A 20,485-nucleotide genomic window follows, 5' to 3' on the forward strand; every position below is an offset into this window, starting at 1 on the left:
ATATCTGATGTTTTTTTTAGGACTTACTTCTGAAAGATTGCACTGTAGAGTGCATGAAACAGGAGGTCCATTAACAGCTTATAACACTAGAACCACTGAAAAGATTTCCCATTGGCTGTAAAACCTTATGTGTCATGTTGTTAATAAATGAGGTTTAGGCATCCAAAATACAAGAAAAAAAATCGTAGCTTGGGGCAAAATTGACTCTTTCACAATATTTCCCCATGTTATGGTGACAAATCCCTCCCCATACGATTTCATGCTGGGAATGGAGAGGTGGTATGAAAGCCAGAACATACAGGAAGAGATACGTTGAATACTAATTTGGGTAACATTGTACTCAAACATAATTTTTTTTATCTTCTTTTTTTTCACACCCTTTGCTCAGTAATTATGGCTCGCACTCCACCCATCTCAATTCCAGCATTTATTTTCCTCTCATCCACACATCTGTTTTGTGACTATAGTGTGTACTGCTGTTCTACTGACGAACTCTTTCAAGAGACAGAGATCAAAACAGGCAACTAAAGTACTGCTGCCGGAGTAGTTCTCCTCACCGCTCCTATTTGTAGCACAAGAGGACAACACATTCAGTCTTTAGGGCCGAGACGAACAAAAGAAAGTGAGAAAATGTCAAAAAATGCTGTTATCTGAGTATAAACCACGTATTTAAAGTAAATTCTCTTTTTTTGTCGTTGAAGTTGTTGTTGTTGGTTTTACAATAATAAGGAAGTTTATTATATAATGAGCTTTTTGTATCAAAGTGTTTGTTGTTTTAATGGAGCATATAATTATTAAACTGAATAATAACCCGTGTCATATTACCTGTTCCAGCATACTGAGGGGGCAACACTTAAGAAGCAGTAAATGATCATCTGACTAAACAAGACCCACCAGCAATGAGTTCATTCACTCCCATCGTCTGTGTTAAAGCCAGACTGAAGTGCTGCTGTCTTGGTATTCAAATGCATCACTGGAGTTTCATTTGTTGGAGAGGTCAGCCTATGACAGGGATCAGTGTATGGCAGACGGAGGGCAGATTGATTTGACCTCTGTTTTTCTGTCTCTCTCCAACACTGGATGTTTATCCCATTTAGTGTGACAGACTCAGGAATGTGTATATATGTGTGTGTGTGTGTGTGTGGTGTGTGTATGTCTGTTCTTTATGCCTAGCCTTACAAAGCACTGGCCCTGACCAAGGCAGACTGAGGTTGATAGATTGTACTCAACTATCTGTCACAGGCCAGGGAAGGGAGAAAAGGACAGGTCAGAGGAGACAGAGGGCTGCATTTTGATAGTGTCCTATTGAGAGAAACGGTTCGACAAAAACAAGTGGGATAGCCTGTCACTGGGCGCTGACATGAAGCGATGAGCTGTCAGTCTAGTTTTGTTTTTCCTCATTAAGAAGTCCTTTTCCTAAATGCGGCATTTGTAGCCAGAAAACTACTTTATGATCCTCTCTGGCTGAGTGCCCCATGATAACATGTTCAGCGATACAAAACACAATCTACCATGTGTCAAATGTTGTTGTTGTCAAGGCGCCTCTTTTGACAGCAGTGGGAAAGGTTGGTGCATAAATTGAAAGGTGTATTACAACAGAAGGGGGCTGAGGCCATACGGTTAATAGGAAAGCTTCTTAAATGCTCCAAGAGAAACAAAGTAGGGGAGTGAATGAAGAACCCCATTAACCTTATCTGTGATTAGAGACCCCTAATCACAAGCAAATGAATGCATCCTAATCACCAAGGCCATCAAGAAAAAAACAATTAATCAGCGAATCATTATCAAGCACGTACATGATTTTGGATGGTACTGGATTTCACATGGGGTTTTTTTTTTTGTGCTTCTGTGCTTACATGTGTGTGTGTGTGCACACGCGCTTGCATGTGTGTGTGGTTTGGTGTGTTGCAATCAGCCACTCCACATGTGCAGATTTAAGTGTGCATACATATGGAGTTTCTTTTGTCTGCAGCAATTTAAAAAAAAATAGAATTAAGGGCAAAACTATTGACACCGCACTCCAAAAAAAATGAAATTTTCAACCCCAAAATTTGGTTTGCTAATCTGTGGCTTGCACATGTCTCTTGGACTTCCACCAAAAGTGAAAGAGCAGGTGAAACTTGTAATCTAATCACTACTTGTAAAAAGACGAATCTCGGTTTTAATTTATGAATTTATGAATTTATTTATTTCTATGCTTTAATTTTAAAAATCTGTTCTCTCTGAATGTATAAAGCATAACAGGTAAAACTCTCATTAACACATCCTCTTTAACATTGACTCACTGAATCTTGTATAAACACACACACACTTGAAAAATGTGATGATGCTCTTACTCATTTAATGCTGAGTACAATCTCCTCATTGTGTTATTTGGATTAATGGTAACAACGTGCTTGAATCTTGAATAGAACTGATGTGAGCTAATGACTTATGAGTCAATCTACAGCAACACCGTCTTTGCAGCCTTTCCAAGGAGGAGAAACGGATCTCTTGTATCTCTTTCACATTCTCACACGATAGCCTAAATATTTATTATGTCTATCTTGCATGTGCACACTGGTATTGTCGTGTCCATTTGCATTGGTTTGTTTGATTGTTTCCACTTCTGCAGCCTGTCTGTGTGTCTGTGCTCTTCGTCAGCAAAGTGTAATGAATATCTCTGAAGAGACTGTGTGCTGATAGCAGGGGACAGGTACCATCAGATTTGGCATCATGGGCAGATTAATGAGAGTGCTGTATTTAGATACAGTCCCGTGTCCTTGTCTGACCTACTGCCAGAGAGTCGTTCTACTCAGGAAAAAATAGAAGAATTTATTTATTTATTTAACTTATAAATATATTATATTTTTTACAGTTCTATCTGCAATTACCTCAGGGAAAAACTGTTTGTTTGTATTTTTCAGTACATTTCCAAAGAGACTGAAGTTTGGCAGGGCAGCCTTTAAAAAAATACATCTTTAGGCAAAACTAGCCGCCATCATATATCCCCTACAATGAGCTGATTTTCCATCTCCTCTCTTGAGCTGTGACCCAGAAAGTACAACTGTGCCTGGGACTCGCAGTGGGTCCTGACCCTGTATTTGGAGAACACTGGTCCAAAGCACATCTGTATTCAGCACCAGCGCTGTACTCATATTGTCAATGGCCAGCACACAGTCCCCTGAAGATGGATGAAGCTAAAGTCTGGCCTAATAACCAGTCTATACCCTCAGGGTGGGTGTAGCACTGCACTCCTCTGTCACCTGAGTCCCTGCGCTGTCTCTATATTGACTTAGGCATTTCATTTTCAGGCATTCATATTCATCACCGGACAAACCTTCCCAGCTTCTATTGTGTCTGGGAAACATCTCTCTTTCCTGCCTTTCTTGTTCTGGACCATTATCTTTTCTGTCTGCTTGTCACCTGCTATACCTGCTACTACAAATCTAAATAATGTGTAAGTTTGAGCAAACACTGCTGTCCCCACTTATTTATTTTTTCATCCTAAAAAGTCTTTCTTGTGTATTCCTGGTTCCTTTTGTTCTTTTTAATGTCGTTGTCACTGTACAGAACTAACTAAACACCACTTTTGTTGTTGGTGTTGTTGTTTTTTTCTTTCTGGGAACCGAATGGGAATAAACACATTGGGCTTAGAGTGGAAGACGCTGGCTGAATGTTGACAGATCAAAAACGCAATAAATTTAGGGTCAACTCGCAGAGTGTAGTGCACAAAAAAGATTTAATCGCAGACAACTCCGAGAATACCCCTGTTGGTGCAGGTACCTTTTGATTTGATATGATTCTGGTGTTGGAACAGAGAAATGAAAATAGAACAGGGATGGTGCAATTGTAGGCTTAACCATGCTGAAAAAAAATCAGGCCACCGAGAGAATGAGAGGCTCTCTACAATGCGTTTGGGCTCACTATTGGTATTGGGCCGGGGCTCTCAAGCTGAAGTAGGCAAGTACTTGTTCGGCTTTGCGTGGATCATTATCAGAGTGCTGTGTGGGAGAGCGGGTGCACGCGCATCCGTGTTATTCTATGTGCTTGTTTGGCCGTGAGTGTAATGTAAGGGAGGATGTGCTACAGCAGCCGCTCTATTGTTCCTCCCTCCCCTACTCTTCCTTCCTTCCTCATCCCCAGGGTGTGCACGGCAAACAGGGACAGATTTCTCCTGTACTTGGAGATGACCTGTGGAGTCATAGGTGATGATGACTGGCCGGGTGAAAAATAAGGCCAGGTGGCTACGAAAGACTGAAAAACCAGCCAGTACCAGAGCCCGTGCTGCGCTGTGCCATGCCACATCGTAGTGCCACTCCTCACCACACCATTAAAAATGACAAATGCCCTCATCAGCTGCTTCCCCAGGTTAGCAACCGCTGCCTGATGCTCCTGAAGCCTTGCGTCTGCCCCAGTTCATCAGCTGGAGTTTGCCACAATTGGGACAACCATTTATTAAATGTGAGTCACCTTTCATTTTTGTCATTGCAAAGGTTGGGAGCAGAATAAAAAAAGAGATAGAAAGCAGTCAAAACAGCTTAAGTGTTGTTGGATAAATGCCGCACATATTTAAGTGTATTCCGTTATGCTATAACCTTAAGACATATACAGTAATTTTAGAAGCTGTGGACAATAATAAAACCCCCAAGATAAAAGTCATCCTTTATGTCCAGTAAAACGAAAGCAGGTGAACAGTATCTGGGACAGTGTACTGTGAAGGGACAGCACTGAAGTATTAGGCCAGCCAGTGGCCTGGGGTAAATTCAGACCTATTCAGGCTGCAGATTAACAACTCCATCCCAATTCTTCAGCTCCAGGGACACGGGTAGGGGGACACATCTATCCCAAGACAGGTGTATGGTTCTGGGCTACAGGGCAGCAACTGTCCCTCCCTCCGCTGAAGCGGACCCTGGCCCTCTGTGTCCCTGCAGGGAAAAGCCCATTGTGTGCACCATCTGTTGCCTCACAGACGCACACAAAAGGGGTGACGGGGACAACGGGAGGGAGCTGATGTGCAACGCCTGTTTTATATCATTAGGAGGTACAGCTGAATTTGTCAAAGCTATTAAAGAGCATTTTCAGTGCAAATAGGGCTTGAACCTGTGGGCACAAGTGAAGCTGCCAAGCTATAAAATCAGCTTTATTATTCATTCGCGTATCTGGGAAGTCCACTCAAAGTGATTCAAAATGAAATCAGCTGTGATTTTTAAGAGACTGATGAAATGATACTTTGAACCAAAGGTGGATGGGCTGCAGAGCAAGTGGTTCTCACAGTCAGAGTCAAGCTTACGGGGTAAGCTCGACTCTAGGTTTGCTTGACTTGTAGGTGCAGCTCTGAGCCGACTGGTGGCGTTATTTCCCTTCACTGTAGCGGATACCGCTTCAAATAGGTCAAGGAAAAGTTTTGTGTTTTGACAATGTGCGGTGGGAGGAGCGCCGGGTTACCGATTGGTTAGTGAGTTTCAGCTACCAGTCGGTGATTGGCCCCGGCCCTCTAATGGGGCTGTGAGCAGGCAATGTCGGGTCTCCCCCACCTACTCCACCTACACCCCCTCCCTGCCTCGCACCCCCTTGCTCGCTACACTTCGCTCCTTCCTCGCACTGATTGTCACACATTGTTTACTACGGCTTGAAATGTGACACACAACAGAGGCTATCTGCTGGAGTACCGCTCTGACAACTGGGATTCTTTTTGACGCGCCCCGTGCGTCTTGGTTATTTGGGGGACAGGCTGTGGAGACTACCCTTCTGCCATGACAGTGGATTTGTTTGCGCTCTTATGCGTGCTGGTCATCACATCCTCTGCGATGGAAGGTAAATAAGAAATTGGGACTAATACTTGCCGTATATGTGGACATGACTCTCTCCGAGGGGCGCTTTGTAATGTGGGGGATGCATGCAAGGTTCTGTGTGAGGCAGCGCTGCGTCCGTGGCATGCAGAGCGATGCCATGCACGTGGGTCGCTGTGGGCATCCAGTTATTTCAGAGCAGCATCCTCCGGCTCCGCTCGTGTAACTCGTACTTGTGAAGAACGAGACGTTGCATGATTAAAATGCGTTCACAGCAGCGTGTGATAGTTTATCAGTGACTGTTTATCTTTATTCTATACATAAGTGCAAGCCAGCAGAAGCCTCCGTTATTATTTATGTTATTTTCTTATATTTCCTTTTCCCCCCTAAGTAGTGTTTTCTCAGGGGGATGCAAGCGCTCGCATTTATTTTCCTTTTTTTTTTAAATTAAACTAAATTACTACAACGAAAATCCACCGTGCATTGTTCTGTGGCACTTTGAATTGGCGAGGCAAACTCTATTAGACTGTGTTGATGGGAAGTTTCCCAAGATGCACTTTATGCTGGATTGCATTACGTCTTTTTACAACTGGAAAGCAACTACAAAAAATAGCCTCTCCCTTTCTGTCGACTATGCCCTGATTTTTTTCTTCTCTTCGTGCATCTCCTTTCCTCCTTCTCTATCTGTGTCCGCATCTGCTCCTGTTTCCTTTCTGTTCCCTCTCACAGTCATCTGGACAAGCGTTGGTGTCAGTAGAGTGGTAGCCAATATCACCTCAGTTAAACATGTTTTTCATTTCCGCTGTGGGACCCCAGGGACCGGACACTAGGCTGCTGCCTGCGACATTATCTGCTGCACGGATAGCCCAGAGGCATGGTGGATATATAGTGTCTTCTCTCGTGTTATTGTACAGTAGCAGCCTCTTTCTAATATAACATACACTAAAGCACACCGGCTTCCCCTTGGCTGTCTGTATCCACTCCCACAAACAAGTAAATTAAAAGCACAGTTAAAATGTGTTTTCTCACACACAGGTTTTCTCTTTAATCGTTTACAACTCTCCTCCTGGGCTGTCCCCAGCTCTGGCGGTACTCTATAATTTGGCGGTGGCTTTCTTGTTTGTGCTCATCAGATTTCGACACTGATATGGATACCAAGCCCAGGCCCAAATTGCTACCTCTGCAAGAATGGATATTCTGAGGTTCAAATGTTTACCCTGTGTGAAATGACAGCAAGAAATGTAATTTTGGAGAGATGAGTGGAGGATGAGAGGGAGGAAAAAAATTTCCCTGCTTGGAAAGAGGTGTGGGATTTCTGCTTTGAAAAAAAAAAAACGGGATGGGACTGAAGCAGATGGGCAGGGAGATGGCCCCTGGGTTACCTCAGTAACAAGGATGAAAGCGATTTCCTTGTTTTTTGATGCTAATTGAAAGGAGGTTGCCCCATGGGAAGGTTAAAATCTTTGCTGATCTGAACTCCAATCTGTTGCTCTTTCATTTTTTTTGTCTGTGTGTGCGAGAGAGAGAAAGCGAGAGGGATTGAGCGGGGGCCATTGATCACATTATCCCTGCCTATCCTGTCACCCTTAATCTGATTAGTCCAAATCTGCTGATAATCACAAAGTGTCAGGGATCTGTTTGTATGCGGCGGGTGTCGGGGTATCCGTGTAACTTTAGAGCCACGACCATATAGAAGGCTGATTGTGATGAATTGAATGGTTTATTTGACCTTACGCATATGGTCGTAGTAAACAACAATTACATCATCGATTCAGACCCTCAAGACCACGTACTGATGAACTGTGGGATGAAAATTATAAGGAAGAAGTACTCCAAGTGTGATTGCATGGGCGGTAGGCTGTGGCTCAGGAGGACGAGTGGCTTGCGTCATCATATCAGGTGGTTGACGGACGGTGGTTCAATTCCTGTAGTGTACCCGATGAATCTGCCGCAGTGTGAATGTGTGAGCGTTAGTTTAAAGCGGGTGAATGAGGGTTGTTGTAAAAAAAGTGCTTTGAGTATTCAAATTGAATACAAAAGTACTATATAAGTACCAGTCTATTTGTCTCGAAGGTGGATTTAAACTCCAGCTGCAGCATAAATACTACACCACACATCAAGGCAAAATATCAACTTACAGAAACACATTCACTGGCGAGCTATTGAAAAGGTGCAGAGAGGCGGTCAGAACCAGAGCAGAAGGTTATAACAGTTAAGTGTGAAGACAGGGCTCTGTATGGTAGCAGTGAAAAAAAGACTTCTCCTTATTATCTTCACTTTTCTTCACAGCTCTCCTCTTTTCCTCGTTTGTCTACCCTACTCTGTTGTTCCTAGTTTTCTTCCCTCATCTCCCGGTTCCGCTCTCATCTCTCTCATCGCTTCTTCAGCTCACTGTCTCTCTGGTATGCATGCACTACTTGCCAACAGCAGCAGTAATACTGCTTTGCTTAGAAAGCCACTGCTTATTTATGTTTGCCCTTAAACCAATTAGGCCCAGATAAGCCCGCTCATTTACCGGCCCAGAATGTGGTGGTGGAGAAAGCTGGAGTGGAGCGAAGGGAGGATGAAACAGCAGCGGAAGATAGACAGAGACCGAATGAGATAAAACGATGAGCGAGACAGAAAGAGAGAGGTCAGCGAGTTTCAGAAAAGATACGGTATGCATGTTTTACAAATGAGATGACTGTAAACGAACCGGGCTAAGAAAGTAAACGAGCACCCTGCTATATCAGGGATCTGACATACAGTAGATGTCTGAGCCATGGCGCAGCATTGTAAAACAGCAGTTTTATTCAGTATGAGTATGATAAGAGAATGTTAGTAATGTGCTGTAACCAGTCCCCCAGGATGCTGTGCTAAGTAGCTGCGCTGCACTATGGTGATGCATCATCCTCAAACGATGGAAGAGAATGTATTGTAGACTCCTGAATAAATAGCAATTATGATCGCTTAATCGATAGTTGTAGGTTATGCAGGTCAGCTAAGTTAAGCAGTGGTGGTGTGGTTGATTAGAGGTCAGAGGAGAGAGTATAGAAGCTTACGTTCGTACGCTTGTCTCAGTGTAAGTAACCGCTCTGTTGAAGTGTCCTTGAGCAACACACTGACTCACCTCCAGGGGTACTACACTGTGGATGACCTGTTGCTTCTCCCCATGTTGTGCAGATAATTCAGCAAGCTTTCCTCTGTCGTCTCCCACCCTTTAAACCTTGCATTGAAAACCGAGCTCATACTTTGTGACAGCAGAGTTAAAAATGTTCTACTGTTCAGTGTGTAAGTTGTGCGCGCTCACCAGCTGTGCAGAGGAGCCAGCCTGCAAAAAGAATCCTGTTGAGTCTCTAATGGATTTTAATGCAAGATTGCTCTTTTCCTCTGCTCTCTCATTTCATATTATTAGACAAAAATAACAAAGGAATTAAAGCTGAACCGAGGCTCGTGGGTTGATGTGGTAAGTGTAAAAAGACATAAAGCATTATTTGTGTGAGGGGCTCACGTGTGTATTTTAGCCGCAGGCGCTACTGCTGACCTGGGACCACCTGAAGTAGAATTCAATTTCTCCCTTGTTTTTTACAGCCATGTGTGTATTGTGCGTTTGGGTCCCCATGTTGTGAGTATAGCTCTAAAACACATTATAGCTGGCAGGGGCAGCAGACATGGCCTCATCCCATAATAGAGGCTTTATTTTGCCCACAGTGAAAAGACGACTTGTTGTTAAGGTTCGCTTACATAGCTTACTCAGCTTACTGAGCTATGACGACCCCCAGTGCAAACCCCCTACGTGCAGCTTGTGTACCTGCAGTCCTGCAAAAGTGCTTCTTTTCCTGTGAAACTATAACACTTCCAGCGCACGCAGTGCGAGGAACATTCTGTGAAGGGTTTCCCACATTTTCAAAATGTGTTTCACTTCCTCCTCCTCATTCTCTGCGTCTCTGCTTCCTTTCTCACTGTCTTCCCTCAAAGCCCACGTACACGTGACATCCACAGAGAGCACCCCTCAGAGTTCACCTTACCCCAGAGACATCTGAGCCATGGGATGGCCAGATGGTGGATGCAGGTTGGGAGCTTATGCATGTGCACATTTTTTGTGCACAGCCCCCCTCCCCAGTGTGAGAATGAGTTCTGTCAAGGTAGAGCATAGAAAGAGAGAAATAAAGCACTATGCGCTGTATTGCAAGCGTCTCCTCTGCATCCCGGTCCATTTTAATTACTGAAATGGGACTTGCATCGTGGATATCTCATGTTCTTTACGACGCTGTTTTCCAGTGTCGTCCACGCATTTCCGAGCCCAGAGATTTACCGCGGCGATGCTATCAGCAGTGTTAGGTTCCTACCCGTCTTGCTTCGTGCTTGGCCCTTATCTGAGCAGGTGGCCGACTGTGGGACGAGAGCTACGGCCTTATCTGTGCGATCTCGGGGATAAGCAGACCCACTGCATCAGCAACATACGAAACGCATTAGAGCACAGGAGTGAAAGCGGTGACGCTCGTGACACAGTTCAACCTCAAACTGTGTGAGTCATCTGTTTGCTGGTGAAGCCAGATCGCTCAAATGGTGAGCACACAACAGGGAGAGAAGCACGCAGCGCGCTCAGTGATTAGACTTGATGTGCACAAGAGCACAAACTTTGAGAGAACCCTCCAAGCCACACCTAGTATAGGAAAATGGCAATGCAGGTTATTGATTGGCTGCAGTGACCCAGCTTCTCCACCACTCATGGATGGTAGTGTGAAAAATGTGCTTTTTCTAATTCTTTTTTTCAGTCTCAGAGGCCTTTTTTCCTCTCCATTATCACCTGTCCTACAGATTGGGTGACAGTTGTTCAGTCAGCAGGAAAGGGGAGCCTCTTCAATATCTGTTGAGCTGAGAGGTGAGAAGAAAAAGCATTGATCACCGAGTCTTATTTCCCAGTGTTCACGCAGCCTTGCTCCTGAGGCTGTTATACTTAAAGCACCATTTCAACCACCTCTCCTCCATCCCATGGTCCCTTAAGCTTGTCCATTTCAGCTTCTCCTCACCAACTCAGAGTCAACCCAGGACCAAAATGCTTGTTACTGACTTTTTCAGAAGTTCTTCTTGCCTGTTAGATTGTTCTTATGAATTTAATATGAGGGTGCAACCTTTAAGAGCCTGTTAATAGTGCAAAAAAAAAAAAAAAAGACATATGGCACCATGTTTTTATTGCTGATCAAATAAAGTTGTTAAGATAGACCCCTTTCTTTCTATTTCCCAGTAGACTTTAGGAAATATACTTTTTTAGACATAAATAACTGTGTAGTTATATTAAACCTCTGTCTACAGACGAGCACGACGGATACCATTTATCACCTAGCTTCACCTTTCATGTCACCATTTTAGCATTAGCCATAGCAACGCGCCGCTACTTTCACAGTAACACATGGCTAATGTGGCTGTCAGGTAAATGCTAATAGTTAAACAGGTAACGTTGACGTGTGCATCGGCCAGGTTAACATTTCTGATCTCTTTAATCTCACTCTTTGATAATTCGGTATTGTTGAAGTGAGAGCTTCACTGACCTTTTCAAAAAGGGTGAAGTGTGCATCACTGTTGATATTGATACTGAATTTTAATATTGATTATGATCAGAGTATTGTTTTTTTATTTTTTTTATTGGCAGCCAAAGTGCAAAGTACAAAAGGCACCATCTCTGGCTGTGGGAGTATTAATTCGGATGGCGTGGGTATTTTAAGTAGAAATATATATTCCAGCATGTTTTGCAATGAAGTGTGCTACTTCCACCTGAATAATTTGCCAGTTATTTCACTCTGTTTTTATTTTACACAGCATTTTAGCCTTCTTAGTTGCATTTTGGCTGTAGATTTGTTTTTTGTGGTTGTAAGCGCAGGGTACACTCCCGTCTGTAAACTCTTATTTCCCAAACCTAACAGCCTTTGAAAAACTGGCTATTTCTCCCTTCTTCTCCCCAGTTTTTTCCCCCCATCTTTCCCCCTTCCCCCCGCAGACGTTTTTGGTTAAAAACAGATGCATTTATAAAGCATTATAGGGAAAGTGAAACATGAGCCTGTCGTCCTGAAGATGTAACAGGCACAGCATTGGCAGAAAGAGAGGAGGGAGACTGTTGGGGTTGTAGGCGTGCAGGCAGAAAGAGCTTCATTTATGATTGTTATAATGAGATCTATTTTTAAGTCTGGCCCAGAATGAATTAATATGACTTTTAAGCCCAAAATCTAAGGCTTAAGGGCGACAAGTAGGAAGGGAGTGGTGCAAGAACACGTAGTGAATCAGTGTTTTTGTGACTTCCAATGCGTGGGAAACTTGAAACGTCTCTTTTAAAGTCTACAATCAAACTGATAAGAATATCAGCTAAGAGTACATGCTTGATAACTACACACTGTGTTTATTCAGCAAATCCCTTGCTGCAGAAGTTTAGATGTGCAATATATGAAGCTGCCACCATACAGGAATTTTATAAAACTGTGGGACTTTTGCATTTAAAGTGAATTAGCAGCCCAGCGGATGCTGTGTCTCCAGCGCTCAGAGGAATTAAAGGCAGAACATTAATAGGGCTGAAATTACGGTTGGTGGTGGAAGCTGCTCCACTTCTGATTAAATAAAAGCCGGCTCCTCTACAGGCTGTTTCTCATAGGGACTGACAAGCTCTCACACACACACAAGTACAGTTGTAAATGTGCGAGAGCCTCGCAGCGCACACATACACAATGACATGCATAGCTTTGATGTGTGGAAAGGAAACGAGCAGAGACTGAGAGCTAAGGGCCTGGGCCTGAGGCCTGTCCCATTATTAATGAGTAAGTGCCAGAGCTTCTCCCAGGTTCAGGACATGTGGACATATTTCACTATTCGCCTGCCCTTCTCCTCACCATAAATGTAATCTCTTATTAAACATTGGCTTCGTGGCAAGAGAGTGTCAGAGAAATTGTGCACGTATATTTGTGTGTCTGCATTTGTGTCCCATTAGCAAGAGAAATGAAAGTAGTGGTGGAGAAAAATGAAGTGCCTGCGCAGTGCAAAATGGAATGCCAGCTTCCAAGGGGGACACTGATGGGCCAATAAGTAGCAGTGGTGGGAGGACAGTTTTCACCCTGCATAACACTGAATCTCTCTGCCAGGCAAATTTCAGCCTGCCCTGTGCTGTCCACTTTTCTAGCTGGAGAAGAAAAGAGCATTTCTGGAGGTAATTAACTATTGATTTGAAGCATAGAGGGTAATGGGGAAATGAGCGGACAGTATCTCGATCTACCGGCAGCGGGCTGGCTGGCTAGAGTACAACTAAGGAAACTGACAGGGTGTGAGGAGCATTTCCTAAGTGAAACAAAGCCAAAGGTGGTTTGTTTGGGTGTGGAGTTCTGTTTTCATTTTGGCAGAGAGAAGAAGGAATCAGAAGCCTGTGAATGTCTGTTGATTGCTGCCTTACTTTCTGCGTCACATGCAGCTGTTAAACTGTGGGGTCTTTGATCAGGACGGCATCCTTGACACTTAACTTCATTTGACATCATTTCTGAGAAAAAAACACAGTGACATCATCTGTGGGGTCACAAATCCCTTGACATCACACCTCATCCAGCTAACTTCAAACTTAGGATCACACCTACTTGGATCCAAACCACTGCGGCCAAAAGACTGAAGAGAAACACACACACTGGGATTTCTTCATTTATTAGTGAGATTTTTCTTTCCTTAGCTTGCCATGTTTATGTTTGGTTTGATAGCCAAGTTAATTCGAGTCTATATTGCTGACCTTCCAGGACCAAAGGGACTAATTTAAATGAGACGCATCCCGAGTTCAATTCAAAACCAAACGTCCTCAACTTACACTTTTAACCCTGCAGGAGATGATATATATTTCACAGAGAGTGTTGCTGTGTTCCTTCCTCTTCGCTCTCCTTTGACAGCTCTGTGTGGTATTGTTTTTGTTAGCGGCGAGCTAGAGGACAAGGATTAGGACTCATTTGTGCAAGAGAACAGAGGCGACGAGGGACGGAGAGACAGAGAGGGAGCAAATGATAAGCCTGTATCTGCCTACAATCTTATTTGTGCTAATGAGGAGGCTGGTGGTTCTGGCTGCTAACCCTTAAGCACATCCAGCCTTTAGAGTGCGTATGGCTACATGTCATTTTTATGAGAGTACGTCTCCTTAGCTCTCTATGGGGATTGTGATTTTAAAAAAATGGAAAAAAAACAACAACTCTGATGTAGAGAGGTTTTATTGTTGCTGTTAGCCAGACTAGTTTGTGTATTTGCTGTTAGTGCAAGCTTAGTTGTTACAATTGCAGTTGAAATTTCTGAAGAATGTCTTGATTCAGCTAGTTAGCAGACTCAGTAAATCACTCTTTTCCCAAACCTCTATTGGGGCTCAGTGAACGGTATAAATTCATGCCCCTCTTCAATTGTTCTCTTCCTCCTCATTCCCTGCTTTCTGCATTTAAAGCGGCATGCCTTTGATGTGAGCTTTACACACTGTTAGACACCCACTCAGCAGATTGACACTGATGTCTGGGCGGAGTCGGTCCATTTCTGAGAGCTGGGGAGATGAACTGCCTGAATATACTGTACACATATGGTACACAGTCAGGTAGTTTTAAATAACGTAAAGTGGGATGTGGACGTGAATGAACAGATGTGCTCATTTTTCCACTCCGGCCGTGCTGCACTCAGCTGATGACGTGTCAAGATGATAAATGTTCCTACTAAGCCAAGCTGAATGTAATTGTAGAGCGGTTTTCCTGGTGTTTTACAACTATGTCACACCGATTTTAGAGGAAGCTCAGTTAAAACCAAAAGATACATTCTTGACATTTAAGATGTCGATTGGATATTATTTAAAAAAATAAAAAATTCCACCAAATTCCCTAAACACCCCTCCAGCACAGTGTTAGAGCTTTGCTACAGAACAAGTTCAGTAATGCTGAATGATTTGTAAAGGCCTAATTAGGGAGGATGTGCATGATGTGCATGTGTGTGTTTGTGCTGTACAAATTGTCAGATGTAGTTTGTGTGTCTGTTCTAGGGATCACTTAGTTAAGATCGTGTAATTAAAAAAAGAAAACATACACATACAAACACACCAAAAAACTGTTTTATTCATCAAAACATCCACAAAACAAAAACAACATACATTTTAAGGCAGATGCAATCATTGACCAAACCCAAGACAGACACACAGTTAGAAAAAACTGGGGCAGAGACTTAACAGTGAAAATTGATGAAGACTGATTAAGGTTATAACATAGTTATGATATAGTCAGTAGGCGTATAAAAGTATTTTCAAGATTTTTCTTTATTATTTTTCTTTTTTTTTTTTTACCTAAGCCAATGTCAGTACTATGAAAATGACTTGCGTCACACCTCATTTCTTTAACTTTTGCAAGCAAAATAAGAACTAGGTGGAGTAATTTATTGAAATGTGTGCAAACATCATCATGATTTACATTTCTTAAATACATGACTTTCAGATGTTGTCCATCTGCTGTAGATTGTCTTTGAGGTCTGACAGTCCCTCTTTTGTCCACCACTTGTCCAGTTTAATCTGTTTTTTTAAGGACGCTGCACATATCTCTGCGCGCCATGCAGAGACGTGCCAAGATTTCGACTAATAGCTCTTTGGGAATTGCCTTGTTGTTGCACAAATACTATTTTATGCTTGTCAAACTGTGTTATCGTTGGCATTTTCTATTGATTGAACTAAAGAAATGGGAAGAAATGATGTGTTTTTGTGGCAGGCTGCTGGTAATAAAATGCCTAAAAATACAAGTTAAAATTGGCCTGCCGTGTTTAGACACCATACTTGTTCATCTATTGAGACTGGTGTATTTATTTATTCTTGAATAATTTATAGGTCAGCGTTAAGAGGCTTAACAAACAAAACGTTCCTCTCAAAATGGTCAAGTGCAAGGACTGGACAGAGAAATGAGTGAAAAGGCAGCCAGTTTCCAAAGATAAACCTTGAAAGAGCTTCAGAAAGCTTGCAGAACTATTGCTCAAGGCTGCTTTACAAGTTACAAGAATGCCCCAATCCTTGGAAGCAAACTATAAAGAAATGAGTGGTGGCCCAAGACTTTCCCATACTGGTCCTGTGAATGGTTTAACAAATAGAAAAACAACTTGGAAGACCTGAAAAAGAAAAAAAAGAACCTATAAAATGTTATTAATTTATATAGTTCAGCTGTTATCTGACCACTTGTGTTTACTAATCAATAGGTTAAATCCATTTGTGTTATTGTATATACGCTTTTTAAGTCGTGCTTATAACAGCAATTGAAATTATAAATCTAGATCTGTGTCATGACTATATTTTCAGGGTTGGAATAGCAAAAATCTGCAGGTTGGGGAATTGCATAGAGCATGCATACTTCTGTTTTATGTGCGGTGCCTATTCTAACGCCAGCATCATCTCCAATATGATCCATCACACAACTTCATGGTGGAATGGTCAGTTTAAGAAAAAATCTAGTTTCATTTTTATGTGTTTGTTGGTGTGTTTGTCAGTACTTGTTAAACAGAAGGAGGTTTCGCTTTGTGTGAGAAGAATTTTACCTGCAACTGGTATCGTTTCTTCATTAGAGTACTTGAGTTTGAATGAATCACGTTGCTGAATTTGTCCCAACTATATATTTCAAGTGGGTATATCATGTTCCAATGTGTCTTAATGACAATATTGACTAAGTAATACTGATTATAAAGCGGATGTCTAGACAAAAAGCAGTTAGCTTAGTAGAGTCATGCAGGGGTGTGTTACAGTGTTACAGTCTCCCAGGCTTTTGTTCTCCTCACGAAAGCTTTAGTCCTTCTTTCCTCAGACAACACTAAACAGGTTAGGGAAAATAGGGAAAGTACTTCCTTTTTTTAAAAAGCAGTGCGTGAGTATCTTAGGCTGTTACGATTTGCAGACTCATGTTCATAGTTCTTCTTTCCACCTGATCAAATCATAGCAAATTTTTTTTGTCTGTGTGTTTGTTGGTGAATATGTGACCGTTGATGACTCATCTCTTTGTAAAGAAAGCCAGGTTTAGTTTGAAAGTTTGAAAAGAAAATGCCTGACCCAAGAAAATGCTTTCATGTCTCAAATAATCCAGCAGCCCACCATTCATTTGGCACTTAAGGAAGCCACTTGATATGTGAACTTGCTTTACCCGAGGTGCAACAGAGAGGCACAGATGTGTATTGCTCTCTTCGCGTGATGGTTATAACTCCTGACAAGGTCACTGTGTGAGTCTTTGAGTGTGTCTTGTGTGCGTATTTGTGCGAGGAAATTCAAGCTTGTGTAAAATGTTTTTCAGACACCTGCCAATGATTGGCCCGAAGTGGACACCTTTTTTCTGTTATTACTGATGGCTGAAAATTTAAAAGGAGCCTGGAGAGTGACTTACATTTCTGCACTTTCTGGTTTTTTGTAATCAATTTGTGGTTCATGCAATGCTCTGTGAATCTCTTTGAACTCTTTGATAAACATCCTTTAGCAGCTTCTAAAAGGAAGAGCATGATGGATGGTCTGACGGACAGATAATGCATCTAAAAAAAAGAAAGAGAGAAAGAAAAAGGGCGGAAAAAAGAAGCAGAAAAGATGACGCGCAAGCAAGAAGCGTCCTTTCTCTTTCTGTTGTCTTGGCTGTACAGATTGATTGTGAATCGTCCAGGATGTATGGCATTGCGATCATACCATGGATCAAAGCATGGGGAGGGAATGACAGATGTCGTAAGCGTCCTTTGTTTATTTGAGAGCTGAGTGGCTGTGTGATGGATTGGCTGTGTTTTTTGGATACTAGGATGATTTGTCATCTCCTGTGTGTCCCTTTGTGTTTGTTTTAAACATTTAAAGGGGCAAACAAAAGGTTTGTCCCCTGCTGAAAAACGTCCTAAAGTTGGACATTTTGCCACCACGCGGGCATTTATAGGTTAAATAGTACAAGCCATTAAAATTATAAGCCCACGGCCGCTTTTAGGGAGTATTTTTTTATTTAATATTACCTTCAATGGGACATTTGTCAAAATTCTAGAACATTATGTGAGTATTCCTGTTAGACTAAATGTGCCTCAAAGAAATGGGGCACCAGTGGTGGTAATTGGGCCATAATTGGGCTGTTGAGGAAGGGGTTAAGTGGGTTTCAGTCAAGGTCATTTCGAGTGGTAGGCTATATGTACCCTAGAATGTCCCCCAAACTCCTGAGCATTGTAGATATGAAATTGTACTGGCAAGCTGAAATCATGCTGTAATTGCTACAGCTACACTGGAGATTTGTAACACACATGGACGTGCGGTTGTACGGTGTGCTCCCATCTCAGGTGGAGAGTAGATCGGGTCATTGATATGGAGGACCATTTCTATGCTAACAGCTCCTGATTGCGCTGCCTTTCACATCGCAGTGACATCAGCACATTGCTAATTGACAGATAATTGCCAATAATCACGACATGGATCTGTGTGAGTTCAATTAGCAGAGCCTGCTGCAGCGTGCCAGCTCTTTTAAGAAAAAAAAAAAGAACTGATCATTTGGCTCTTGTTTAGTAGCCTGGAGTAATCAAATTTTTCAAGAACAATTTTGGAAATGGTTGTGCATTGTGGATATGTTTGGGATTTTCACGTTGCAATGTGTACAACAGTGTTTGCTGCTGCCTTCGAGTGAGATAAAAGCCAGGGACTTGTAATGGGATCCTGTCTGTTGGGAAAAGATGGAGGAAATCGCTGGGAGCAGGAATGTGCTTGACTTGTTCGTTTGGGTCAGCGAAGGAAGTACTGGTGTCTGTTTGTGTGTGTGTGCGTTAGAGGGAGTTGTTATTGTCCAAAACTGTATTTGCTCAGCAATAGAAAAACTGAAATGTGATATGAATATCCGCTCCATTCTTCCATGAAAGTACCTGAAAATACCCCTGAAAAGGTCCCATTTAGGCTCGCTCGCAGACAATACAGTACAATGCTCCTGATGACAGGCTAACTGGGGGAGGAAATAGCCCTGCTAGGGCCAACATAATAGCGGAATATTCTGGAAGCCACAGGAGGGATTTATGGAGGCAAATAGTCTTTTCTCTAACATTCAGTGGAACAGTGTGTATGGGTTATATGTGTGTGTGTGTGTGTGTGTGACATGCTGACCTTCTTTGCTGTGTGTCCACCACGTTCTGTGATGAAGTGAGATGTGTGAATTGGAGTCTTGCCTAACCTGTCAATCAGATGAAGAGATCATTAGAGGTGTCACACTCAAATCTCTCGTCTCTCTAATCAGCTGTCATACTAACAACCCCAACTTCTCCATGTGCCCGTGGCCGGCTGCCAAATGCAAGTTCATGAGTTGAAGCTGAATACACGGTGGAATTAAAGCCTTGGTTATTTTGCTCATGAATTTTGTTCAAATGGCTCATATATCAAGGTGAACACCCCTTGGTTGTTCTCTCTTCCCACATTGCCAAGGAGATGACTCTATCTTGGGGTCCGCATGTAGCTCATGTTGGATCCCTGTTGCTCTCTAACAGTGAGGGAGTGCAATTAGCGCTGAATTTGCTGAGGGTGGCATGGAACCAGAGACCTGTCACCTCTGCTTCACAGCTCAGTCTTTGAAGACACGTATGCACATGCACACGCATGTGCCTGCATGTGTGCTGCCATGCGTGGGGAAAGGGAGCATAAAATCACGGCACCTGCTTCACAGCAGGTGGTGAGACTGCCTCACCAAGACAATGTGTGTGTGGGAGGAAGGGCAAGATGCAGTGAAAGGCATATTGCATGTGATCAGAGACAGAACAGCATCTAAATGCAGGCAGTTATTTGTAATCAATGTTACCGCAGGTCCCTTTGGGTATGCTAATGTATTCTAAAATGTTAATATATTTCAGTGCCAAACCCCTATGTTGTATCATCGGAGTGAATGAGCGATGGTGCACACCATGACAATGAGATGGAAATCTGTTTTTGGAATGTCATACAGTATCTTGGGGGAAATGAATTCCTGCATACAGTTATTGAGAAATTGCATTGCACTGTTTCTGACTGGACTCTTCAGGTAGCAACCATTGCAACTTGTTTATTAGAATTATTTGATCCAAGTTTGAAAGTCCCTTTGATGTTTCTGGTGAAGGGCTGATGTGGCACAAAATGGTCAGAAGCTCATTGACGTAGACAGGGAATTTGATAGGGTGGGCTGTAACTGACCCAAGAGACTGGCAATTGGATGTTGTAGCTGTGAAATCTCTCTTGATCATGGAACAGCTGGATATGAACTAGAGATGGCACGATACCACTTTTTTATGTCCGATACCGATACCGATATCATAAATTTGGGTATCTGCCGATACCGATATGAATCCGATATAGTGTTTTTTAATCAACAAAACTGTTTTTTAAATATCTTGCTGCATTTTGTATAAGTTCATACTCAAGTTTAAAACAACAACTACACTAAAGCTATTCTGTTATACCTGTATGCAAAAAAAATATTTCATAGTTCAGCAACACTGATCAATCTAATAAACTTAAACCTACACCATCCTCCCTATTCTGGTATTTTAAAGAGTACTTAGCGTAAATATTAAGCAACCTAACTAATAGGGTTCCAACTCCCAGCAACAACAAAAATAAATAAATAAAAAATAGGGAACCACCCCTCACGCTCCACCTCATGATGCTTAATCGACGTAATCAACCTTAATTTGATGCAGTGTGAAAAAAAATGCACAGAAATAAATTATTTTTCAAGAAATATTAAATAGATTCAACATCTTTCTTCAAC

General features: G+C 42.4%; 1 protein-coding gene across 3 annotated transcripts in view; it reads left to right on the forward strand.

Moving 5' to 3' along the window:
- Positions 1-5,537: 5,537 nt before the first annotated feature.
- Positions 5,538-20,485, forward strand: part of ephb1 (EPH receptor B1) — a 168,408-nt gene continuing 153,460 nt past the window's right edge. For all 3 annotated transcript variants that reach the window (XR_015125997.1, XR_015125999.1, XM_086271449.1), the window contains exon 1: positions 5,538-5,796. Coding sequence is in view for 1 of the 3 variants with exons in the window: in XM_086271449.1 (XP_086127575.1) it covers positions 5,736-5,796 (61 nt within the window). In the remaining 2 variants the exon portion in view is untranslated. The remainder of the gene's footprint in view (positions 5,797-20,485) is intronic.

This window comes from Aulonocara sp. 'chitande type north' Nkhata Bay, linkage group LG18, assembly GCF_057382095.1.
Source record: "Aulonocara sp. 'chitande type north' Nkhata Bay isolate Kocher_YH1m ecotype deep benthic linkage group LG18, A_spYH_male_GT1.1, whole genome shotgun sequence".
NCBI lineage: Eukaryota > Metazoa > Chordata > Actinopteri > Cichliformes > Cichlidae > Aulonocara > Aulonocara sp. 'chitande type north' Nkhata Bay.